The 24,533-nt window shown below is 42.9% G+C and overlaps 1 protein-coding gene across 1 annotated transcript in view; it reads left to right on the forward strand.

Moving 5' to 3' along the window:
* The window catches only part of LOC107201242, a 59,296-nt gene that overhangs the window by 4,615 nt on the left and 30,148 nt on the right, over positions 1–24,533 (forward strand). Inside the window, exons 3-4 of the mRNA XM_033512557.1 lie at positions 17,743–17,835; positions 22,453–22,548. Of these exons, the coding sequence (XP_033368448.1) occupies positions 17,743–17,835; positions 22,453–22,548 (189 nt within the window). The remainder of the gene's footprint in view (positions 1–17,742; positions 17,836–22,452; positions 22,549–24,533) is intronic.

Raw genomic sequence — 24,533 nt, forward strand, 5'->3', positions numbered from 1 at the left:
TCTTCTCTTCTCTTCTCTTCTCTTCTCTTCTCTTCTCTTCTCTTCTCTTCTCTTCTCTTCTCTTCTCACTCTCCTCCTCTCCCCTCCCACCCTTCACTCTTTCCCTTGGTCCTCCCCCACCGGCAAAGGCATGATTGTTGAGTAAATGGAAAAAAACATTTTACAACATTAAAGGAAGGCTGTTTAGAAAAGGAAGGCCCTGCTGAGGTGTAGAGGAAGCCTGTTTATTAACACTGGACACCTCTTATCTCAGGCAGCTCCAGATGGATGTCCCTTTGGTAATTCCCACTCTGTGCCAAGAGGGGTTAAGCAGGGTAACCACCTTGACGTGGGCTGGTGATCACCAGGGGATCATCGGCTCCTTCAGAGAGAAATTTTAGATGAAATTTAGGGTGGGGGGAGGGAGAACCATAAGGCTTCAGCATAAGCTTGCACGTGGCCAGATTTACCTTTGTGGCTGTAAATTGCTTGCTGCTTGGTCCAGAGCCAGGTTTTGATTGAGAGATAAAGTAGTTCAAATCTGTCAATAATTAACTGTCACTCAATTAAGGCTTTCTTAACAAATTAGCACTTGGTAGCACCTAGGGTGCAGGTTTTTCATGGGAAAAGGCTGATGGAGTGATGTTGGCCATTAAGTTTGCCCACTGAGTATCAGCTAATGTCCTGCTCAGTTTAAACACCACTGTGTAAATTTGGTGAATCGGTTCCCAAACCCTATTCCTGCCAGGCTGCTTTTAAGATTAACTGTTTGTGCCCTCCCAGGCTCAATATTGCAGGTCAGTGCTAAATCAGAGAGCTATCACTGATCCATCTGGGTTCCCTGGCTCTCAGCCTTAAGGAGCACCTGATGTAAATGAGGCTGTAGGTCTGAATTTATAGAAATGGTGTAGAGCCCTCCTAATACGGTGCAGGTCCCTTAGAAAGGATGGATCAGAATTACCTAGGCTGCCTCCAGTGTAAGCCACTGTGATGTGTTTCTCTCTCACACAGGGCCTTGGTCTTACCCCACCTGCTCTTTCCACGGGTTTGGTGTGAAGGTTGAGAGGGAAAACCTTTCCAACCGCTTTATCCCATGAGGAAATTCTCATCCAAGCAGCTGCCACCTGGCTGTAACTTCCTTTTGCTTCCAGCCTCAAGTGGCCCTGGGTACCTGAGTCCAGCCCAACTTGCCATAACAAATGCCATGCATTTCCAGAAACATTGCAAAGCTCCATTTATATGCTTCTCTCTCAGATTCCTGGAATAAGCCTTCTGTGGCAAGAACCTGCCTCTCCTGAGTCAGAAAACCTTGTGCTCTCAGTCAGCATCAAATTCTCCTGGTGTCACACGCAGTTGCACCTCCAGGAGGTGTAATAGTCGAGTCTGCTGAGAACTCCAGTGCAAACTCTGGCAGATGCAAGTTCTGATTCATACTGTATTACAGGAAAGGCTGCCAGGTGGAGGCTGGTTTTAGCTTCAGCTCTGATTCGTTCCTCTGATAGGGTTTATTCTCAGTATGGGTTTGTTTAAATCAGTCACTCCTTATTTCACTGAATAGCTTTCCTTCTCTTTTGACCAAAGTATGCCTTACCTGCAGCAGGGGCCAAAGCAATGCTGGACAAAAGTTTAAAAACAAAATTTGGGAAGCTTTCCAGGTTGTTCTTTTTGAGTGAAGACCTTGGGGGATGCACTCTGTTGTCTCATACAAAATCTAATCCCATAAAAACTAATTCAGCTTTCTTTCTATCAATCATATTGGACGGAAGAGCTGCCAGAGAGGGACAGCTCTTAGCCAGCACCACCCTACTGAGGTTCAAAGATCTGAACTCTTTCAGCAACCTCCATGTGGAGATTTTAAGAGCACATTTAAAACATACTTTGTACTGCCCTGTCCTGGTACTTGCATTAAAAGTCTTAAGAAGTTTAAAACCACCAAGCAGGAGAAAAGGAAGCACATTTGATGGTTTAAAACTCTACTCTATCCTGTTGGCTAATCAAAGCTGGAAATGTAATTTAGTTTTATAGACTTAGGTTCTATTGATTGGTTAAAGTTTTTAAGAAAGAGGAAGATATTTCTGTAAAGGGATTATAAAGTGCGGGAAATTTTTTTTCTTTTTCCTTTTTTTTTTTTTTTAAATATGAATTAATTTGGCTTTTATATTACATAGCAACAGCTTCTAGGAACCTTTTAAAGAATCCTTTCCAATAGTTATTTCCATTATCTGAAGAATGCATCCAGTCTGTCACCTCTAAGGACTCAGTCTGGCAAGGCATTGAAGCACAACTTTTTCAGGGGCAGAAAGGGATCTAATAGCCTTTCAAAACATTTGGGAGTGCTATACTATTAATTTTAACAGAACCCAGATGCCTGGGTGGTTTTGTAAGGTCCTGATCAAGCCAATGGTTTTAGGATCCTAAAGCAGCGCGTAGGTGTCCATGTCCAGAGCTGTCATTGTGGATCATGCAGAGGAGCTGCCCGGGTGCTGTTTCTGTGCCTGTCAGAGCTGTCCCGCAGTGGGCAGGGACCCAGGGAGCCCTGGGGATCGTTCCGGAGGCAGCTCGGGCTTTCCCCGCACCTACGGGCTCCAGCAGAACCGCGGCCAGCCCCGCTTCCTTTGCGAGGCGTCCTCATGGTGGTGTCAGCTCCCGTCCTTCACAGGAAAGTCCACAAGTTAGGGTGTCTCCCCTAGGGGTGAGAAATCGGCATTCAACACTTGCCTCGCTCCAAAGATGTGCAAAGTCACGGCTGTCTTCTCTCTAAAAAAGTGTGTTACCACCAGGCTGTGGGATGGGATCATTCCTACCCCTCCTTCGCTTTTTTGTTTGTTTGTTTTTTCCAGTGGCAGAAAGGGACCAAAGAATCACAGGGTCAGAAGTAGAAGAAACAAGTAAGACTGACTTTGTGAAAAAGGTGATTAAAACAGGAAACTGTGGAGGAACAATAGACTGCTTCCAGCACGGAATATTTTACCATCTCTAATGGCTCTGCAATGCAAAGCACAGCACAGGCCCGGGGAGGAGGACCTGGGAGTCCCTTTGCCCAGGTGATGATGCTCTGAGCCTGTTTGTGGTCCCGGCAATCTGTGAGCCTTTCTGAAATGCTGCACTGCTTTGCCGGAGTGGATGGAGGTTTTTGCAGCAATTAACGTAAAGGCACTAACATCTTTTATGGATTTTAGCCTTGAGTAGCTGAATCATTAGGTACCCACATAATGTAAAAAATCATCCCACAGTGCCCTAAGCTCCCACTGAAGTTACTGTGTTTACATGCAGCACAGCAGGCCCAAAATAATGTAGGTGCCTTTTTATGAAAAGGAAATACATCCCTGACATAAAGGTCAAATGGCATTTATAACAACATTAATAATTTCAGAGGACCATGCTATTGAATTCTAGGAAAGATTAGACCTGTTTGGCAATACTGTTTAGTTGCTTTTACAACAGAAATATGCTGTTTACCTCCTGAGAGGTTCATAAGGAAAAAAAAAAAAAAATCCAATCTATATCAATGAGTAAGATATTTTCCTTACCAGAGATATTGATTTAAATATTGACTTCGCTGCTGGAGGGTTATTTCACTCCATGCTGCAGATACTTATTGTCAAGTGACATGTGTTTTACGTACTAATAAAAATGTGATTTCTGGCACAGTAATCTTGTCTGGATGATACTGATTTTTTGCATTCAGTTCTGTCTGAATCAGTTGTCCTTTCTAAAATTGAGTACTTATTTTCTTCTGCGTGTCAGTGCACTTCACTCCATACGAACTACTTGCAACCAAGATCAAAACAAACAAACATTAAAAAACCCTGTACACAGCCCCTTTGTCCTATTAGTTCATTTTCCTTTCAATCTTTCAGCAATGGGTTTAGGCTCTGCAAGACAGAAGTTCTTTATTTAGCAACAGAAAAGGTGCCACTGCAGAACCTGTTACAGCTTGTCAGAAAACCAGCCCAAGTGTGTTCTGGGACAAGGACTGTCTTTTTATTGTGGGCTTAACAACAGCTCTCACGTTGGCTTGCTGACCCTGATCAGGCCTGGTGATAGTGACAATGACAACAATAGCTTATGCCACCAAGCAGCAACCCCACGCTCAGGAGGGCTGTGACACCTCCCATCATGGGCCAGACGTGCCAGCTCCTCTCGTGCAATGTACCAGCCCAAGAGGGGAAAAAAGCCGCCAAGAGTAAATATCCCAACCCCCTGAAACTGCCGATTTATAGACATGAAGATTTATTTCACTGGAGCGTTGCAGCCATGAAGCAGAAGGTGTTACTGAACAGTTTCACTGATTCTGAAATTCTCACTGCTGCCTAGCTGGTTCTCCCTGCAGAGCCTGGATCCTTGCACGTGTGTGGAATTGCCTACTCCAAAGGATCCCGCCCTGGAGGGCAGCCAGCTGCACTGCTGCCATGCAGCTTGGTAGCACCTAGATCTCCTGGGACTGGGAGCACAAGGTGGTGGAACACTTGTGGTGTCTCCCTCTTACGCTCCACTGGGACCAGGTGAAAATGTGAGGCAGTGGTAGCACTCACACATCGGCTCTTTGGCACAGTCGGCAATCACCCCAGCTCCTTGCAAGTGGGATGACAAGGGAACGGGGCTGTTTTCAGAAGGGAATTGCGTGCACAAAGTTAGTCCTGGTCTGAAATTCCTGAGGTTAGCTGTGCCCATATCTATATGTACACCATCCAGTTTGCAGCACAGGACCACTGCTGCCTGCACGCAGGAAGAAGGGCTTTGCCTGGCTAAAGTCTCCCTGTAAATCTATTTTGGGAGCACTGAATTTCAGGCCAAGCCTTTTGCACAGCTCAGGACACAAAGGGGGCAGAGGCAGACCCTCTTGGAGGCTGTTCACAGCCAAGAAGTGGGGAAGCTGGCACAAAGGCAAATGTCAGACCCCGTTAGGGAGCACTTCCCTACATAGACTCCGCTAATGGGGGGCTGTGGTGCTATAAGCAGAAGTTGTTTATTTTGGAAGAAACAGGGAGACAAACAGGGCTTTGGGCCACTTGCAGATTTTTTTTTATTTTTATTTTTTTTTCTGGCAAGAATTTGCAACAAACATGAGAACTGGAACTATGGCACAAATTCACCCTGCATTTTACTAGAGATTACTTAGCTTAGTTATATTGCTTTCTGTCTACTTACGCACAAGGAATTTTTCTTTTTCTTTGAGCACAGTGTTTTAAATTAAATTTTGGGGAAACTAACGTGACAAGCAAAGCCTTTATTAACCCCAACAGTGTAATTTCTCATTACAAGACTGTGATTCAGAGGAAACAGCGTTGCTAAAACAGCTACTGAGTCCCAGCAAAAATGACAGTTTTCCTCAATCAGTTCCTTTTGTGACCTTGATCTGAACCTTAATCTGTTTTAGCAAAATTCTTTTTATTAGCCATTCATTCTTAATCATACCGCTAATTTTCCTGTTTTTAAACTACCAATTTAAGGCTGCTTTTTCATGGAACTAATCAAGGCTGATGTATGTTATTTTGGCTATGAATTCTAATAATTATTCTTAAGAGTTTTTTAAGTCTGCATTTTCCATAGATAACTGTCAAAATTGTAGATAGGGGCAGAATGGCTTGTTTCTGTGATATGGCACATCCCAGCCTGCTTTCTTATCTTTAGTGAAAATAGCCATTATGAGCATTGGGTAGGGAATCTGAGCCTCACCTTCTTTTCTTTCCTTACATCAGCAGTTGCTTTTCATTGGTATTATTGCAGACAAGCATCATTGGGAGGAAGAAGGGTTTTCAGGATCAGGCTCCATTTGAGATATTTAGAATGAAAGAATAAACATATACTTGCAGCTGTCTCACAGAGACTGTAAACTGTTATAGCTAGTGACTAGTGATTTTTCTTTGCCTACGATATTAAGGAACAGATTGTGTTACTATACTTATCTCTACCTTTACAAACAAATACATCAGGAAAATATGTCGAGCAGAAGAAACCACGCTTGTTATCAAATGCCTAGCTACACTGGCTACAGGTTTTTGTACTTTTTGGCAAAAGCTTCAAAACATATTGTGGCTTGGTTAAGCTGCGAATTCTTTGCAGCATAAAGGGAGCCTTTCTGTGCCCATCGTGTGCGCTCGGCTCTCCGGAGAAGGCAGCAGTTTGCTGCTGTTATTTGTCATTCGTACGGCAGCCGCACAGAGATCGCAACCCCTTGTCCTCGGCTTTGTACCCACCAGAGACGCTTCTTCCCCCACCGAACTGATTAACATCACGGCGGGGCTATGATCTTAAAAGCCTGGCACTTCTGATTAGGTTTTTGTTGAAGTTTGCAGAGTTGACTGAGTACCAGAGGCTTTGTGCGTGTGCAGCCGGGTGGTTGCAGGGGGTAGCACTCGGCCCCCCCAGTCAGAGGTGCCGTTGGAGCAGCACTTGGGGAGAAACTTTACAAGCGTTTTCCAGCCTAAACCTCTCTCTCTGTGCTCAATGGGACTTTGTCAAGTGACGCACTAACATTTCGTTAGGGAATGAAGCAGATTTCTTAATTGCAAGTGAACTAAGCTTGACAGATAGGATTTTCTACTCTAAAGAGGGAGGAAAGCCAGAAACTTGGGTGTTTTGTGTGTTTGCTTGTCTTTTTTTTTAATGGAAGATGCTCAGATGTCTTGGTAATAAGTTCCCATGCCAGATGGAAGGCAATGGCTGGAAGAGTAGAGGAACAAAGACTCTTCTCAATCTTTTTCCCTAATTAAATCCCCTTTTTCTGTAAAAGTGCAATGTTTTCCCCACCAGTTTGAAAGGATTGCCATGTCCGATTGTTTGAAAAGCTATAGGTTAATTGTGTTATATGTATCTGTAGAAAAATTAATGCTATATGCAAAAATGGATGAAAGTGCTCAAATAGCCCGTTAATTAACTCAGCCCTATTGTTAGCAGGGTTGGCATTAGAGGAAAGAATAATGCCTTTTCAATCCGAAACCTTCCCTCCCTCCCCATCCATTTTATCTCTTCTTGTCACTTCCTATTAGCTGATCATGACATCTTATCTTTTTCCTGAAGGGTGGGCCAGAAGATTACTTTGGAGCTCATGTAAGTGACACTCCAAGGATTGGCCAGCAGCAGGTTCAGCGGCCCCAGCCCCCGGAGCCGTGGGATGTCATCTCTGACATGCCTGGAAACCCCAGCTCATCCCTCAACTGTCCAGTTACAGCAGCATCTCCGTCATGTTGCACTTCCAGTCTGTCACTGGCATGGGTTCATGCTCCTCTCCCGGGAAGCCTGCTCGCTTTTGCTGAGGACTGTGTTTTTATTTTTAACACAGAGTCCTTTACATCAGCGCCACTGAGGGTTTCTTTTGCAGGATGGGATTCTGCCGTAGGAGGGAACGGCTGGGGATCCTACACCAAATGTGCCTGCATGTGCTAAGAGGGGAGCTGTGCATTAAAGCACGCTCTTTTTTCCATCCTTCTGTGGGAAGGAGTTTTTGGGTGATCTCTGCCTGCCTGGAAGGGAGGGGTTGTCCCAGCAGCTTCGCCCCACACCAGTCACCTGGTCCCCAGAGCCCAGGATGCTCCTGGTGGGGGAACACAGCCAGAGTGCTCCCACCAGCTGTAGCCAGACATTATGGCTCGTGCTGGAGGGACTCGCTGCCGGCACCGTAATTGCAGGCTAGCTGGATTTTTGCTGTGGTATTACAAATTCCCCCAGGGAAGCCCACAGCTATGACCATTTTCATGGTAACATTGTCAGGCATGAGTCATTTTCTTCCCTCTCTGTCTCTGTTTGTCCTCTCTCTCACACACACACACACTCAAAAATGCAAGGACAAATCAACAAACCGGTAAATAAAATGTAAATGTTGCTTTAGTGCATTCTCAGCCCTCTTCTTCTGGCTGAGTGCAGAGTTTAATCAGTTTGAGGTACTTTCTAATTTATTTTTTTTTTATTTGCTATGAGAATGTGGCATAAAATATATGGGCCATGTGGATGTTGATATTGGAATGATGACTTTTTTATCTTATGCTTTACCTTATATTCTTTTGCTGTGTTACTTCTAAGAGTGTTTTGATTAAAAAATTAATCAGTAAAACTAATCCTTAGACATCAAATCGTTGTCAGTATGAAACCCAGGAAACTGCAAAGTAACAGAGTCACTGTTTAAGAATTTTTTTTCACCTGACACTTCTTCATTAATACTCTAGGTCTGCTAAGCTTATTGTCATCCTTTCCCTAAACATCTGAATACATGCTCTGTGTATCATCCCATTGTATTGCACTGGCTACATTATCACAACTCACATGAGAAAGTATTTGCAGGATTGGTGTCCTTGGCTGAGAACCAAGTTTCTGGTATATTCTGAAATGTTCACTTCTGTGTCTTTAAAAAAAAAAAAAAAAAAAAAAAAAGTGTTCACTAAAAGAAAGGGAAAAAACCTCCCAGACTGTGAAGCTGGAGGTGCCTAAATGAAGGTTGCTTTTGCAAGACACATGGCAGACTTATTCAGACATCCTGTTCATCCTGAGCAACACTGCATGGGAAACTGCTGCTGAACTATCTTAATAGTCTTAAGCAGAAATGAATTTGATTTCTCCCCTCTCCTCTTTTTTTTTGTCACTCTCTCTTCTTCAGCAAAATGTTGAAGAGAACAGGGCTTGTGCAGCCAGTGCTGTGTATATCTAACAGGTAGGGGGAAAGGACTGTACCCTAAAATATCAGGAGGCTCCACTCAGGTGATCCTGGTGAGTGTCAGAATGAAGGATGAAGGTAGAGTAAAAAGCAGGTGAATTTGTAAATCACAGTGTGTGTCTGGGTAAAAATTTTGGGTGCAGTGACCAGATCTGCGTGACTAAAAGTGTGCTGAAGACACCCTCAAGGACATGCGACCATAAGTTTGCCAGAGAGGTCTCAGGTTTTGTATTTTGTAAGATTTACGTTTGTGGAGTGAGCAGAAGTTGAATAATTTATGGCAGTGACCACTTAGATGCCATATGTCATGGGTTTTTTAAACCAGTATGGGTTTTTTAATACACAAAAGGGAACAGACACTGGAGCTGAACTTTCTTCATTTTATTCAAGAAGAGAATACTTAAAAGTGTTTGGAGAAAAGGAAGCCTTATTTAAACACTTTGAATCTGCACTAAACTTGACTAGTAAGCATCACTCTCTTTTCTCAATGAAAAACAAAAACAGTGTTTGCACAGTGTCACACACAAGAAGAAACAAGACTTTTACACAGGTCTCAGTAAAAGACCATACTTTAATGCGATTCTAAAGTTTATTGAAAGCATATTTCTGTCCATTGTTTAAAAATGCATATTTTAATGAACAACCACTCAATTCCCAGCTAATAATATAGAAATTGTAGCCTTGGTGTCACAGGCAAATTTTTGTAGGTGGTTAGCACTGATATTTCTGGGACATTACATTGGAAATATTATACTGTGTGTTTTATTTTGCTGTCAGAAATCCTTGCATTAAATCCTTGCAAGCTTGGAGTTCACATGTCCTTTTAAGTCTTAAAATATGTTAATTTTACATGCCAAAGTCTTAAGAAGTGTTTGACTGCCCGTGGCTTTTGTGTGCATCTCCAGATGGCAGATGCCATTTTGTGTTTCACATTAATTGAGTAAATTTCCTTGCTCTTTGTACATATTGCAGAGGAAGCCATTCTCTGCTTTCAATAGGACAGAACAGCTCTTTGGCATCAAACCCTTCTGGTCTGGTGGTACTAAAACTGTTTTAAGGTGGAATTCTGAGAAAAGCTGTTGGTGATACAGATTTCCTCTATTGTAGATGAAAGTCAGATATTTAACAGTTGTCTTAGAAATATCTTGGGGGTTATTCCTGCTGAACTGTAAAGCAAACCAGATAGGATAACCTTGAGGGCTGAAGACATAATAAGATATATGTTTTTTCAATATTCATGTAGCTAAAGGAAAAAAAAAAATCTTTCATCTTGAAAGACACTGTTTTTTGGGGTTTTTTTTCTGCCAGTTTTGGTTTTTCCCCCTCTCACTTTTTAAATATTAAAAAAAAAAAAATAAAAAAAATTCCCAAGGCCTTTAAAACACCACACTTTGTCTAAACATCAGTGTTGTTGTAGGAATTTGCAGGACTGATTTTTGGGGCACTGGGAATGAAAGGGGTGTAAGAAACACCTGAGGGATCCTTCCCAGTGCTGGGAAACAGCGATGGCCACCCCGCTGGACATCCTCATGTACACACCAGACATCCTCCTCCAGCATAAAGCCTATGGGATCCATGTGGCACCGAGCCATCATGCCTGAGCCACCCACCACCTACCCCTCATAAAGGGCATTTTCAGTTTGAAAGCTGTGGTGCTCAGCAGAAAAAGGTGTAGCAGTTCCATAGCTAAGCATGCCCTAAATCCAGATGAATTTCTCTGTGGAGCCTATAGTATTTATAAAAGTTAGGTGTTTGTTACGAGAATTTATGAAAATTTATGCACAGCAGCACCTTAGAAGTGGCTTGATATGTTTTTATACCAAGATAAAATGAGTTCAGCAATGAGATTTTAAATCAACTTTTGAAATTTTTCCTGTATGCTCACTCTTCCAAACTCCCTGTAGAAGGGAGGCAAAACAAATATCCTGTCTGTTTGAAAAAGAAAATAAAAGACAGAAGTTAACTCTCATCAAAGAAACCAAGATTATATGTCATGTTAGTAATCAGATTTTTATCATGGTAAGTGGTGTCCAGATATAGTTGAAGTGGGCAGTGTACATAATAACATAATTATGGGTGTTATAGTGACGTAACAGCAGCAGGAGCTCGGCTCCTGACTCCTTTGTTTTCCATTCACACCCACTATGATCCACTGCTATATTTAGTTGTTTTTCACAGTGCTACCTAATACTGTCATCACAAGATTTTTTTTTTTTTCTTTAAGTAATAAAATAAAGATAAGACGGTATTGATTTTCCATGGAAGCTGAAAGACTGGAATCTTTTCTTGCAGATGACAATTCAAACTGAGGGGGAGGGTGGGGTTTTTTTGTTTTGTGTTTTTTGATAGATTATTGTCATCTTTTGTGTGTGAAATGCAATTGCAGTCGAGGCAGAGCGGCAGCTGGTGGGAACCGTCCCAGTGCCACTGCCTTCTGCGAGCTGGGACTATCTGCAGCTGAGGAGCTGCTCCAGACAATTTAAGGCAAGCTCATGGAGCATGAAAGAACTGAGATTATTACATAACTAAGTGGTGTTTGGGGATTTAAATAAAGGAAGTTTTGACTGCTGAATTGCTGTACTTTAACAGTTCTCAGTCTATCATTTTTGGCACAGCTTGTTTGCGTGGCACTGCAGTTCCAAAGACACCCAAAAAAAGCAGCCCTGTGTTTCTCAGGTAGTGGCAGAAAGGTGTAGGGCAGCCTAGCTCAGCCCCTGGGTGGTGTCTGCAGCAGAGGACGTGTCATTCTGCTTAAACCTCATTGCAACTGTGCTTCCCATGCCTGGAAAGTTAGGCATTACAATTCTCCCAAAAGAAAAGATCTCATTTTCAAAGAATAGCTTTTGTGGTCAAATACACCTGCTGTGGTGAACTAATTATTGGTATATGGGGCTGTATGACACCTGTCGGCATTTTGCTTTGGCCCACAACAAGAAAAAAAGAGGTTTAATGCCTCATGGAGCACTGGTTTTCCATCTATGTCCTTGTTATCACAGAACTGGCTCCTGAATTAAAGGAAAAGCTTTGTCAAACACCACCAAATCAAGTACACCGCAAGTGGAGCTTGCAATGTGAACATCAGAAATGTCTTCTGTGTTTAGCAGTATGGGAAAGTATGATGCTGTTATAGAGAATAAAACCCTGAGGAGTCCCAGACTAGATGAAGCCACAAGTCCAAGAGCCCTGGAAGGATGCTGTTTGCCAGCTTTACAATAGGTTTATTCAGCAGGAGTCAGCAGGGTTGCCTATCTGTGTTCCTATAGTCAAAGCTCATTCATTCCGTGCAACATAGGTCAGCTCTGGTGCAACTATTGATATCTGTAGAGCACTTGCCCTACTGCTGTGATTTAAAAAAAAATCAGCACTGTAGTTACAAAGCATTACTGGACTCCTCTGTGTTATATTTATTGCAACATCACAGCTCCCTCTTTCTTTAGTTGCGTACACGTACTACGTCTTACCCAAAGCGGTAATAACATGTGAACAAAGATGGAGGGGGCCTGCATAAGAAGAGCTTTCAAAAATTAGACCCTCTTCTCAAGATCTTTGAAAAAGTATTTTGACAGCAGACAAACAAAACTCTACTCCTCGGTCTCATTCTTTGCATACATTCAGTGACACTGCACAGAGGGTCCAGGTAGTTCAACATTTATTGTGATTTTAAATTACTCCAGAATAACTAAAACACTGCCCTTGCCTTCTCCTGGTCCTCTTTTGATCAGCTCAGTTCTATGCAGGAAAGTGGTCTCTGTGTACCACTGTCCCTGTGTACTTGGGTGTGCTTTGGAGCTGCCTGCAATGGCCCAGCGTAGTTTTTGTGGGAGAGATGCACGGTGCCATGAAGAGCTGCCAAGACTGAGGCTGCCAAGATGCAAGATAAGAGGATCACCTGTAGCCAGTCTCTCAGAAGGCAACTAATATATTGAATAACAGTAGCACAGACAACTGATCTTTGTCTACTGCCAAGACAAGCAGTTCTGCTAATGAGATCAATGCAGTCTTCCATATGTAATAAGGCTTATTCTCAGCTTGATGAAGGTGAAGACAGAAATTCCTAAAAAGCTGGATTTTAATAGCCATATTCAGGCAGAACTCACTTTTGCCTCATTGAGCAGTGCAAAAGACTTAGAGCATAAGACAGGAGATTAGGATCTTGGGCAGAGGAATTCTCTTTGCAAGGCATATAGCAGACCACTGCCTCACTTTCCCTGACTTTGTAGTGTTGCTTTCTTTCCCCAAAAAGAGTTGTCTGACTGAATTGAGAAGCGTGAATGAGGTTCTCATATGCAACAATGCCTAAAGCCAGAGCAATGCCTATAAATATGGAAATGAGAGTTTTACTTTATTCTGGGAAGGGCTAGAACTTTCCTCAGGAGACTTTCTCTGACTTCAGGACTGGTTTCAGTAAGTAGCCTTGGCAATGCAAAATGGAAGAGCATGAATAAATTAATTGGAAGATGTGCATGCAGCTCCTGCCACTCCCCAAATACCTTTCCCAGCTCTGAATGCAACACAGATTTTAATCATGGAGCAACAGATGATTGATGGATGATTAATAGCTAATTTATGAGATTCATTTAACTTCATTTTACTTATACACTGTATGTAGAATTAGTTAAGGCTTGTACAGGAAAGGAAGTGATGAACCATTGTTCCCATTAAATTATAATGACAGCCCTCCTCATCACTGTATATTTATTATGTAAGAAAAGGAAATGTCTAGTAAAAATCTGTATAGGTTAATAACACCTTCATAATATAGTCTCTCTTTTCTATTGACTTGAATAGCCCTCCTACTGACTTTTACTGGATTATTAGAGTTAATTACATCAATTGCAATATAATTGATTCTTAAATACTATGTAGGAACCTCGTACAATTATGGAAAAACAAAAGTCATCTAGACATCTCCGATCAGAAAAGATTTGGAATTCCTGCACATTTAATTCCTGTTAATCACCAGTCAGTTTGGACATTAAGATTGCAGGGTTTCTTGTTTTCTTTCTGTTAGGTTTTGACAGAATTGATAGTTTTACAACATTTAACTCAGTGTGCATGGAAATATAAGATTAAAGAGACAAATGTAATTTGCTAAAATCGTTACTTCATCTCCTAAAAGTGAAATGAATTACCTGCCTGTCTATATCAAAATACATCTTACTCACACACATGCATGCTCAAGAGGAAAAAAACTCCCTGAAATAGGTATTTAACATTCAAAGTTGAAGTCCTTTATCCACAGGTGCAAGCGTTCCTACAGATCATGCTTGCTAAAGTCACCAAGGGCCTGCAATGTAATGACATGAAGTGGAGCTGAGCACTGATCTCCAGAGAGCAAGAGATCTATACATTATTTCACTGAGTAACTTTGACATGAAAATGGTTTCTAAAGGATGGCTCTGTATGCCAGATAAAGATTACGGACCATTCAAAAGAAGGTGCTTTAAGATAAACCCTCTGAGGGATGCTGCAACATTATTAAGCAGCAGTTCAACTTTAAAGCCAGTCAAACATAACATTTTTTGTGACTCTGTTCTTGGTCAGAATCCCCTGTGGTACCAGCGTAGGAGATGTTAGTCATTTTACATTTTTTTAGCTGACTTTGTTACGGTTCTCCAGTGGCCTTCCAGGAGCCGTGCGGCGTTTTGCTAGAGTGAGTTTGCTTTGTGTTTGTGCCGCTCAAGTCCTCAGAAGGTAAATTCAACACTCTTTGTGCTGCTCCATTAAATATCCTCAAGTCAATTCGGTTGATGTGGGGATATCACTTCAGAGTTTCAGCTGAGCAATGTGTGCAAGTTCTTGTTATGCAAAATAGTAACTTTGGTTACGGTTATTATTTTTAGTATTATTAATATTTTTCCTTTACAGCTTAATGCACACACTTAACCACACTGCAGCAGCCAGCTATCAAAGGCTTCCCTGAGGAAAAATTAAGCACTTGGAGCAATAAATTATGAAAAGACTACATCTAAGGGCACCATCCACCTTGTTCTCACACCCGCTTTAAGTGTTAAATAAATCATAACATCCTGTTCATCGTGCCGTCAGTAGGGGTTAAATAAGTCACTGTAAATGAGCTCCAAATCATAGGACGTAGCTGGCTTCCAAGTTTTTTGTTTGCAAGGAGAAACAGCCCCAGGCTTTTGATAGTTCAGGTCTTTAAGGAAAGTCTTTTTTTCCATTCCAACTACTTCCTGTTAACGTGGAAATGAGAGGAAATGAACATTAAGCAGAAGGATGGGCCCATCCTTTTCCAGTCGTGTGCCTAATTTGTCAGGTGCAATATTGGCACCTGGAGGCTTGTTTTGGCTCCTATTACATCCTTGCTGGGGAAATATCAGGATACTTGTAACTAACAGCATAGGACTTCAAAGCATTTTTGTTATAGGGAGAAAGAAGAAAGGCTGCCGCTGTTAGAAAATGCAGAGCTGAGCAGCCCAGTTTGTTTGCAGAGTGTGTTGTAAACAGCAGCCAGTCAAAAAAAAAAAAAAAAAAAGTATGTGACATTTCAGACTAAAACTAGTTGTGCCCATTAAGCCTGCTAGATAAATACACCCCAAGGAGTACATCTACCCTATAAATTGCCTTTTGGAAATACATGTCTTAAGTGTGCTCTTCATACTTCTAAATCTTCACATAAAACATCCTTTTTGCTGAGAACTTGTCAGCACATATGTCCATTTCAGTGGGAAGCATAAGAGTTTTGTGGCAAAAGTATTTATGACCTCTGAGTTGTGGTGATGGGAAAGCTGTTTTAAGTGACTCTGGATCAAAACCTGCAGGTTCCAGAGTCTGCCTGGTGTCTTCACTTCATGCCAAACACCATGGCCATACTGTCTCTTGTGGGACCTTTCTCATATTAAGAAACTGTCCAAGACGAGTTAGAGACCCCATGCTTGGCCAGTATATTAGTGATGCATCTCTCTGGATGACTCTGTAGGAGAAAATGGATTTAAGACTCCCATAATGAAAAGATTGAGACTGATGTTGAACTTATTCTCCAGCAATGTTTCAAACTCTGAATTGACTATGGTTGGTTTGGATTTTTAGAACTGATTCATGTTTTGGGCCAAAGTAACTATTCATGTACCACTTGTTTTTCCATCATGAATTACAATTAATTAGCATTTAGTGGTGGGAGGAGAAAAGACAGTGTAGCTAATTAATATTTCATTCAGGTAAAACATAGTGAATCAAGCCGTGAGTGATATATACAGATCTGCAGCTGCTCTGAGAGCAAATTCATTCAGATCAGTGAAATGAGATAATAGACTTGGGAAATCCAGCTGCTGTGCAGATGTTGGGTGGAATTTTCCAGGAAGAAGCAGCTATGCCATTTTTTGTGCCTGATTCTGCATCTCTTGCTCAGGAGGAGGTCTCTGTTGCTGGATGATGAAGCTGCAGAGAAAGCAAACCCTGTGCTGAGGAAACTTTGGGGGGTTTGGGATTCACTGACCCCTTTCTCCCAGGTTAGTTCCATCTGTACCTGGGTCAGATGGAAGTCTTGAGATCAAGCATGCAGAGTCATCTCTTCCTGGTGAGCAGGCACTATACAGTGCTTCATTCCAGCCATCCTGGACTCTCAGGTGGTCTCACTCTGACTTTTGAAAATGGCTGCTTGTTTTAGAGTGACTGTTTCTTTCTCCACCTGAACATTGTCAAGTAATCAACCATTTGCATCAAGGGTACTGTCTTTTGAAGCCATCAAAAATTTCTTTTTTATGTTTCTCCTACTTACACAGGGCATTAGACTGGTAGAGGAGACATGAAAGGAGTTTGATGGTAGTTCAATCTTGGTACTCAGGGCACTTCACCAATTTTTTTATCAGAACCAATGATTCTTGGCCTTCATCTTCCTGAGAGTGTCCAAATAACACCAATATAAGTCTTCTTTGTTACAGAACCAGTAATACAGAATCAGAATCAGAAATAGTTTGTGTTGGAAGGACTCTTGAAAGGTCATGTAATCCAACTCCTCTGCAATAAACAGGGACATGTTCAGCTAGACCAGGTTGCCCACAGTCCCACCCAACTGGCCTTCCAGGGATAGGGCATCCATCACATCTCTGTGCAACCTTTGTCAGTATTTTTCCACCCTCGTTGCAGATAAGTTCTTCCTTTATCTGTAGTCTGAATCTAACTTCCTTCAGTTTAAAACTGTTACCTACCTCTTCTTCTATCACTACTGGCCCTACTAAAAACTGCCTACTTCTTTCTTGTCTCCCAGTAAATGCTGAAAGACTGCAACAAGTCGCCCTGGAGTGCTCTCTTTTCCAGGCTGAACAATCCCAATTCTTTCAGCCTGTCCCCATGAGGGAGGGGTTTCATCCCTCTGATCATTTTGTCTAGGGAAAGAAATCTTCTGTGGATACACATACAACAGCTGTGGCACGTTGTTTGATGACTTGCAGGGGCTGTGCAGAAAAGATAATTTGGTCTAAACTGTTTAGCAGACATTTAAACTCAGCCTAAGGGTTTTGCACAGAAGTGGAGGATCGCTGATGGGATGTGTCCTGCTGACTCAGGGATGTGGGTGTGGGAGTTTGAGCTATAGTACAGGAGAGGTACAAAAGTGGTTGGCTGTAAGGAAAGAGAGGAACTTAATAATTCTTTACTCCCACACCCAGAGACATTTGTGCTAACTAGCCTGATTTATGCTAAACTGCAAAATTACAAGATGCCAAAAAATACCTGAAATAAGTGCAAGGATCATCCTATATATGCTTATTTGTATATTTGCAACTAACTGAAGGAGATTGTAGAAAGGTGGGAGTCAGTCTCTTCCCAAGTAACAAGGGCCAGGACAGGAGGAAACAGCCTCAAGTTGAGACAGGAGAGGTTCAGACTGGATATTAGGAAAAAATTCTTCATGGAAAGAGTTGTCAAACGTTGGAACAGGCTGCCCAGGGAAGTGGTTGGGTCAGAAACCCTGGAGATATTTAAAAGACATAGTTGTATACTGCAACACACATCTAGTAATGTCACTTAGGGACATGGTTTAGTGGTGGCCCTGCTGGGTTCACAGTCAGTCTTGGTGATCTTAAAGGTCTCTTCCAACCCAAATGATTCTGTGATTTTCATCTAGTAACTTTCCTTGTTCTCTATTATTCCAGAGACACCAGGAAGGGTTAGTGCTGCAGGAGACCACAGTGTTGTCTCTGTCCACAGATCACCATTTTACTGTCACTTTACTGCACCTGTTTGAGGTACGTACATTGCCAGCACACAGTGGCACTGCATGATCTACGTAACTCACTTTTTTGCTCCGTAATTTTTGGACTTATATCACCATCAACAAACACAGATGCCATGAATTTTGAGGAATATGTAACTTGTCCTCCTGGATGGGTGAAAGGGCTTTGCAGAGAGAATACAGCCTTGCTCTGGTGACTCTGGGTGCCACTTAGAGCTCATCGGGGATATTCTTTCCCATTGTGTCAATTACTGCATTTCTCTGCAGCTCCAAGAAATACAAATAAATTAAGCAATCAATACACAGGCTTTGAGTGCAATCCTTGACAGCTACAGCAGTTGTCAACTCCTTAGATTCCTCATGTCCATGAGTTCAGCTGGGATTGTTTTGCTCCTCACTTGCCATTTGCATGGCTCAGGAGCAGTAGCATTCAGCACTTCCTTTTCCTTTGTTTTAGAGAATTACAGGACAGGTTGTGTGCTGGTGCAAATATAGCTGGTTGCTCTCCACACTGGTATCTTTTTGTACCGTATGTATAGCTTTGATAAGCAGCATATGTGTCTGCTTCCCGACTATACAGTGTTTCCACTCTGATCTCAGGAGTGTAGCTAAATCAATATATCCTTTGTGATGTGCAGATGGAAATAATCTCTGGAAAGATGCATTTCTGAGCTTTGCCCAGTATGTATTTATTTGAGAGGTACAGCTGGTTTGTGGAAAGGTACAATGTATATGAGACCATATGTGAGCACAGTGCTAACCCAGCTCAAGCAGCTTTACACTGGTACTGCAGCTCCTCATGACCATCAGCAGGGCCTCTGGAGGCTCCTTTGATGTGAAGGAAATTGCCAGGCAGGGTGTTGCTTGATCCCCAAGGGGCAGAAGGAGGTAAGCCAGTCTTTACAGCTCCTCAAGCTCCTCTGCTGGCTGCCAAACCCTCCATCATCCCTCAGGACTTTGCTAGCTGCCCCAGGATAAGGCTAACACAAGGTGCTCTTCAGTCCTGCTCCCTGAACTGGACCAGGTGCAGACAGGCCATTTCCATCTTAGAGTGGTGTAAAGTTTGTTGGTGCATTTCTGTCTGCTGCTACTAGTTACTGGACCCAAATCCAGATTTCAGATCTGTAACCAGATACAAGTCAAAATGTCCCCATATTCCACGCCTGCCTGGGGAGACACTTAGATTCAGGTTCGGTGTCCAGAGGTGTCTGACAGACCCTAAGCTTCCCAGCCTGTGATTTAAGAGAATTAAATTTCTGGTAGTTATGCCCAATTCAAGCCCTCTGGATGCTAAATGGGTAACACAGGTCTCGTAAACTCACAGTGACACTGTGAAAATACCTTTGTTTCCTTAAAGGCTTGCACTGTCAAAAATGACATGATGATTTGAATTAGAATACATGAGGGCCTGGCAAACCATTCACAACTGTAAAAACACAGGTTCTATATCAATACCTGCACCATTTATGACATGCTCCTAATAAAATATTGTACAGGGCAGATTCAAGTAACCAAAGAGGAGAGACAAGTGGTTTTTTGGTGAGATTCACCTCAGCTATTAGTATGAGCTGTTTTCTTTCCATGGATTATGCAGCAAACCCAGGGCAAGGGGTGCTGTACTTGGGGTACTCTATAGCGGAGCACTTGGGTGGCTCCATGGCCCATCACACTCCCAGCCTGCAAACTGCACGGTGGATATGGGTACTGGGGCAGGTTGCTAAGAAAACTCATGTCTCTTTGCACAGCTTTATTCACAGATGCTTTAAAATACTGTTCCCTTGTAAAAGTCAATCTGTGAACACCTGAGTTTTGGTTCCTCCCAAAGAAGTTTCACAAGAAACTCTCTCCCAGAGTGGATATTTTCCGTCTAATTTTACAACCCAAAAGCCTCACTCCTGTGCATAACCGGATGTCCAAGCGGAGTGCTGTCCATGAATAAAAACTTGAGATTTCAGCTCACGAGTTGAGCTTCCAGTTACATACTGAAAGCAGCCCTGGAAAACTCACTTTTACCTACTGAATTTGGAAAAATACTCCTGAAATAGTCTGTTCTCTGTCTCATGCCACTCTCATCACCATCTTCAAATTACTAAGGGCTAATTTTAAATCAAGTTACAAATACTTCCTAAGTACAAGAGCCCATTGCCGTGTGCTGGAATCATCTGGGAGCTGCTCCTCCTCTTCCTCAGTAGTGAGGTGATGTGAGGTGATGTGAGGTGAAGTGAGGTGAAGTGAGGCAGGGAGGCCCAGCACCATCAGTTCCCTCCCTAGAAAGGTTAGTGCAAGCTGCCAGGAACCTTGGGACCACCAGGAGCCTTGGGAGCACCACTTTGTGCCACAGTGGGGGCCTTTGGGATCATATTATCTCCCCTACAAAATACGTGGATTGTTGTGTGTCTACAACCACTTTCATTGCAGGATCCTTCAAACATGCCCTTCCAACCTTACAGGGAGTGTCTTTTGCCATGTGAGGAGCCCCTTGGCCCCCTGAGAGGAGGAGCACATGTGGCAGCAGGGGTCCTGCCCCTCCTGCAACACTGTGTGTCCCTGGGCAGGATGGTCCCCTCCGCACAGCCAAGCACTGTGATGTGACACGGTGACGTGGGCTTTGCAGAGGTCAGGCATCAGCCAGCAGCAGGGCTCTGGCATCCCCTCACAGCTCTGCTGTTTGTAATATTTATTATCTGTGCTGTGATCATGCTCAAAAATGGATGCTTCCTTCAGAATAAAAGGAAAGTCGCTGCTCATATCTCAAGGATAAAAGCCTGTCTGGCTGGAATTCAGTGCAGGGTGCTGAAAACAGGCAGAGCAGCTGAGCCAAGCACTGTGGTCCCTGTCCCTGGAGAGCAGTGCTTTGGTTCCCCAGAGGAGAGGCTGCTGCTTTGGCACTGAGACAGACCTCCCCTTCCTTCAGCCATTGCAAGCAGCAGCGGAAAACCCAACCCACTCTCCAGCATGGACTGCCTAGGCAAGCCAAGCCCTGCAGAGCCTGGTCCTGGCTGACCGTGATGATAACCAGCCATATGTCTTCTGTTCACACCCTTACTATTGATTTGTCAGCTCTGCCCCCTCTACCAGCCCGGCACCCCAAGTGCTCTTCCTTCACTTGCATTTATTTGACCTTGTGGTCCTATTCTCGGTATATTAACTGTGATACAGCAGCAGGAGGCTTCAGGAGGTTTTCCATGAGGTCTTCAGGAGGTTTTAGGATGAAGGTAGTGGAGTGATGCTGTTACAGGACAGCCTATGAAGAAAGGTGCTTGACAGGGATCACAACTCTTACCCAGGAGGAGAGGAAACACATCAAATCCTATCGGAATTCATGGTGTAAAGGGACAATGTGAAATAGCAGTATTTTTGCTCTGTTGCCAAAATGTGAATTTTGCAAAATATGTGTCTTTCTGTCTGGGAGGTAGTAAATGTCCATCAAGACATTCAGTGAGCTCACCCCCCAGGACCATATCCTCATTGGAGCTGTGGGTTTGTGCATGCACGCTCCCCCAGCACAAATCCAAAAATCCTTCCCTCTAACTAGTTTGCAGAGCCTCACAAAAAACCTATGGGAATATCTGGTTTTGCATGCAAATATTTACCAAGAAAAAATGGATACTTTTCCACAGCTTCCAGTACGAGGCTTCTTCTGCAGAGAAACTGCCAGCTGTACATGCGTGCTGGTTTGGCACTGGGACAGCACATTCCCTAGAGAGTGGAATGAAACCACAAACTCCTTTTGCTCGTGGAGTAAAACCCCTTTCCACGAGGCAGGTGAGAGCATGCTGAACTCGCTCCTGCATTCTAGCTTGGCTTTTTTCTAAATGTCATTTGAAAGTCTCGCCCCCTCCTCCCTCCTCCCTCTGTCCCCAGTTTTATCCCTCTTGCAGGAGGCAGCCATCAGCAACAAAACCACAATGCGGGGCTTGGCTGGCTGCATGCATCCAGCAGCTGCTCTGTTCCAAGTTCTGGGCAAGCCACAGCTATCCAGATTCCCGCTTGTCCTATGTCTTCTGCCTCAGTTGCAGTACAGCATCTTGAGCTAGAAGTACCACTAATTGACCAGCTTGGACAGGTTGCCAGCACTGCAGTAGAGTCAGCCTGCTGTCCCCAGTTGTCTGTGCCTTTCCCCCCTTCACTACACTTCCAGCCCTTCCTGATCCAAAGCTTGTGACATCTTCCAAGTCCTCCTTGCATTCAAGACTCTAATTCGGCATGTGGTATGCTGTGCTTTTCCAGCAGGCTGCTTTTTGTCATTATCTCTCCACCCAAGTGAATGTTCAGGATGGGCATGTTCTTTCTTCAATTATTGCAGAGAACTAAAATGTAAGCAATAAATGCTAAAGCCAGATTTTTCTAATGCAAAACATCAAGCAAAATCTTTGTGTTCTCATATAATTATTCCGAAAGAGTTACAAGCCTGGAATTAAAAATACAATACTGTGTCTTAAAATATGAAGCAGTGTTTTCTTTCAGGATAAGGATAAGAATGTAATTTAAGTTTGCTTTATCCCATTTCTTCACTGTGTTGTGCTGACATGATTGTTCAAAGAAATTGTGCTTTTGGAAGGAAAAGGTTAAAGTTTGCTACTGATATTCATCAGGAGATGGATATTTAATCTTTAATCTCTTGTTCTAGGCCCCTACTTCGGATCAACTCATTATCCCGAATAAACGATGTGTCATTCCCATTATTTATGTTTCACTGCAGCCAAAGTATCTGGACCTCGTTTTGGTAAGCACCATTCATTTTGACCCATTCAGTATTAATCTCCCTTCTAACATCTTTCCTGTCCTATGTGCTGTCCCCTATTTGCTTTTATGTTTTCCGCAGAGTGTTTATAAAAGGATAATCTTTTACAAAGCAGACAGAATTTTTGTGTATAAACTGCTCTGTTTGAATGCCTCATTGATATACCATCTAAACTGAAGTGTTCAGCAAGATTAGTGCATCCACTGAGCCACTGAACTGGGTAAAAATATGGGAACTGCTCCTTTCTTTATAGCGAGAGAGGGTAGCTAATGATGCCATCTTCTTTTAAATAGGATACTTTTAACAGATGGACTCTGAGAATATGAATACATTGCACAAATAAAAAATAATAAACAAAGGAGGTGGCTTATAGTGACAAACAATAGGAGAAAAAGACACAAAATGTATATGTGTAAGGACCATGAGCCAGCTTCCATCTTAGTGAAACTGGTGTAAATGCAGAATAATTCCATCAAGATGATGTGAATTAGTGGGGTTTTTTACATCATTGTCGCTCACATTAGGAGCTGGTCTCTTTGTACCATAAATGCCGACGACTTCAGCTAGGATAGGGACTCGCAATGCCTTGAAATGCAAATGATATGTTTTTCTCTTTCTCATGCTGATACAAATTTCCAGTGAGAATATTTTGAGCACGATCTCCTCCTTTTTGCATGAAATAAACAAATGAAGACTGCCTGGCACACACAATGTACACTTATTTCGGCTGTCTGCTTTGCAGCGTGTGTCTGGTGACATCGGGTGCCACCGACACACCCTCGGAGATGCCGACACTTTATGTTAGAAGAACACAGTATGCAAGTGAATCTGTGCCCATATTCCCACATTTAGACGGGAAAAATCCCAAACAGACATGTGGTAGTATCATTTGAATGGCATAGATTCTTAAATACATTTGTCACGTTGTACGCTTGCCAGCTCTTCTTTGAAGATACGAACCACCAAAACACTCCACATTTTATCCATCATGACTCCATCAACATGTAGCACTGTTTAGCATGTTATTTTAGTTAAACTGCACTATTGTTGTCCATCTATTATGACATAAACTAGGATTGGTGCCCTTGCATTAAAATTAAATGAAAACTGTAAGAAAGTGTTAGGGAAAAGAAAACATTGAGAAAGTCATGCCATTCATTTAGCAGTGAAAGAGTGTGAGGAGAAATATTAGAGAAGCAGGAAGCACAAAAGGTGCCAGGCACCCCCAGTTCCAGCTTCAAAAGGGATCCCTCATGTTTACAAGGGGCTGTGTGTGGGACACAGTTCAGTACCACCTTTGGGGACCATGTGTAGAGACCCCTCAGAACAGCTCCCCCATCATGTTTAGTTCTCTTCCCCCACTGATACGACCCAGCCCTGACTTCTAGTAAGAAAACACTGTTCATGGCTATTTCTGGAGTCTGTCAACACCACTGTGGGGTTACTGAGAGCAGTTTGTGGGTTGGCAAGAGAGGTAACCCAGCTTACACCCAGCTTACTGAGTTGTCACTGCTCTTTGGAGATAGTCCATGTAATTTAGTACACAGAAGCAGTCTCAAGAAAATAATTGCCTGTTCAGTCCTAAGAAGACTGGTAATAAGAAAATGAGTCTGTCACCTTCTGGTTGCCATTAGCTGAGGTTAAAATCTTCCTGTCATAGCTGCTATTCAGTGCCCTTTGCTGGTGGGTGGTCTTGACACAGGAAAGAAAAAAACATATTTGGCACAAATTGGCCTACTTACTGGTGGGATTAACGTTGGACTGGTCTGGAAAGAGCTACTCACTCAGTGCTAGGACTGATGCTCTCCAGACCTCTGTGCTCAATGGTTACATCTCTTGCAGAAACCAGTCCAGTCTCTGCTGTGCTGCAGGGGACCAGGTACCCAACAGTGTGAAACAGAAGAGATTTAATGACACATGCTTGTCTATTTCTGATGGTTTTCACCAGTGGAGTAATTAAATAGAGA

Source organism: Parus major, chromosome 3 (genome assembly GCF_001522545.3).
Source record: "Parus major isolate Abel chromosome 3, Parus_major1.1, whole genome shotgun sequence".
NCBI classification, from domain to species: Eukaryota; Metazoa; Chordata; class Aves; order Passeriformes; family Paridae; genus Parus; species Parus major.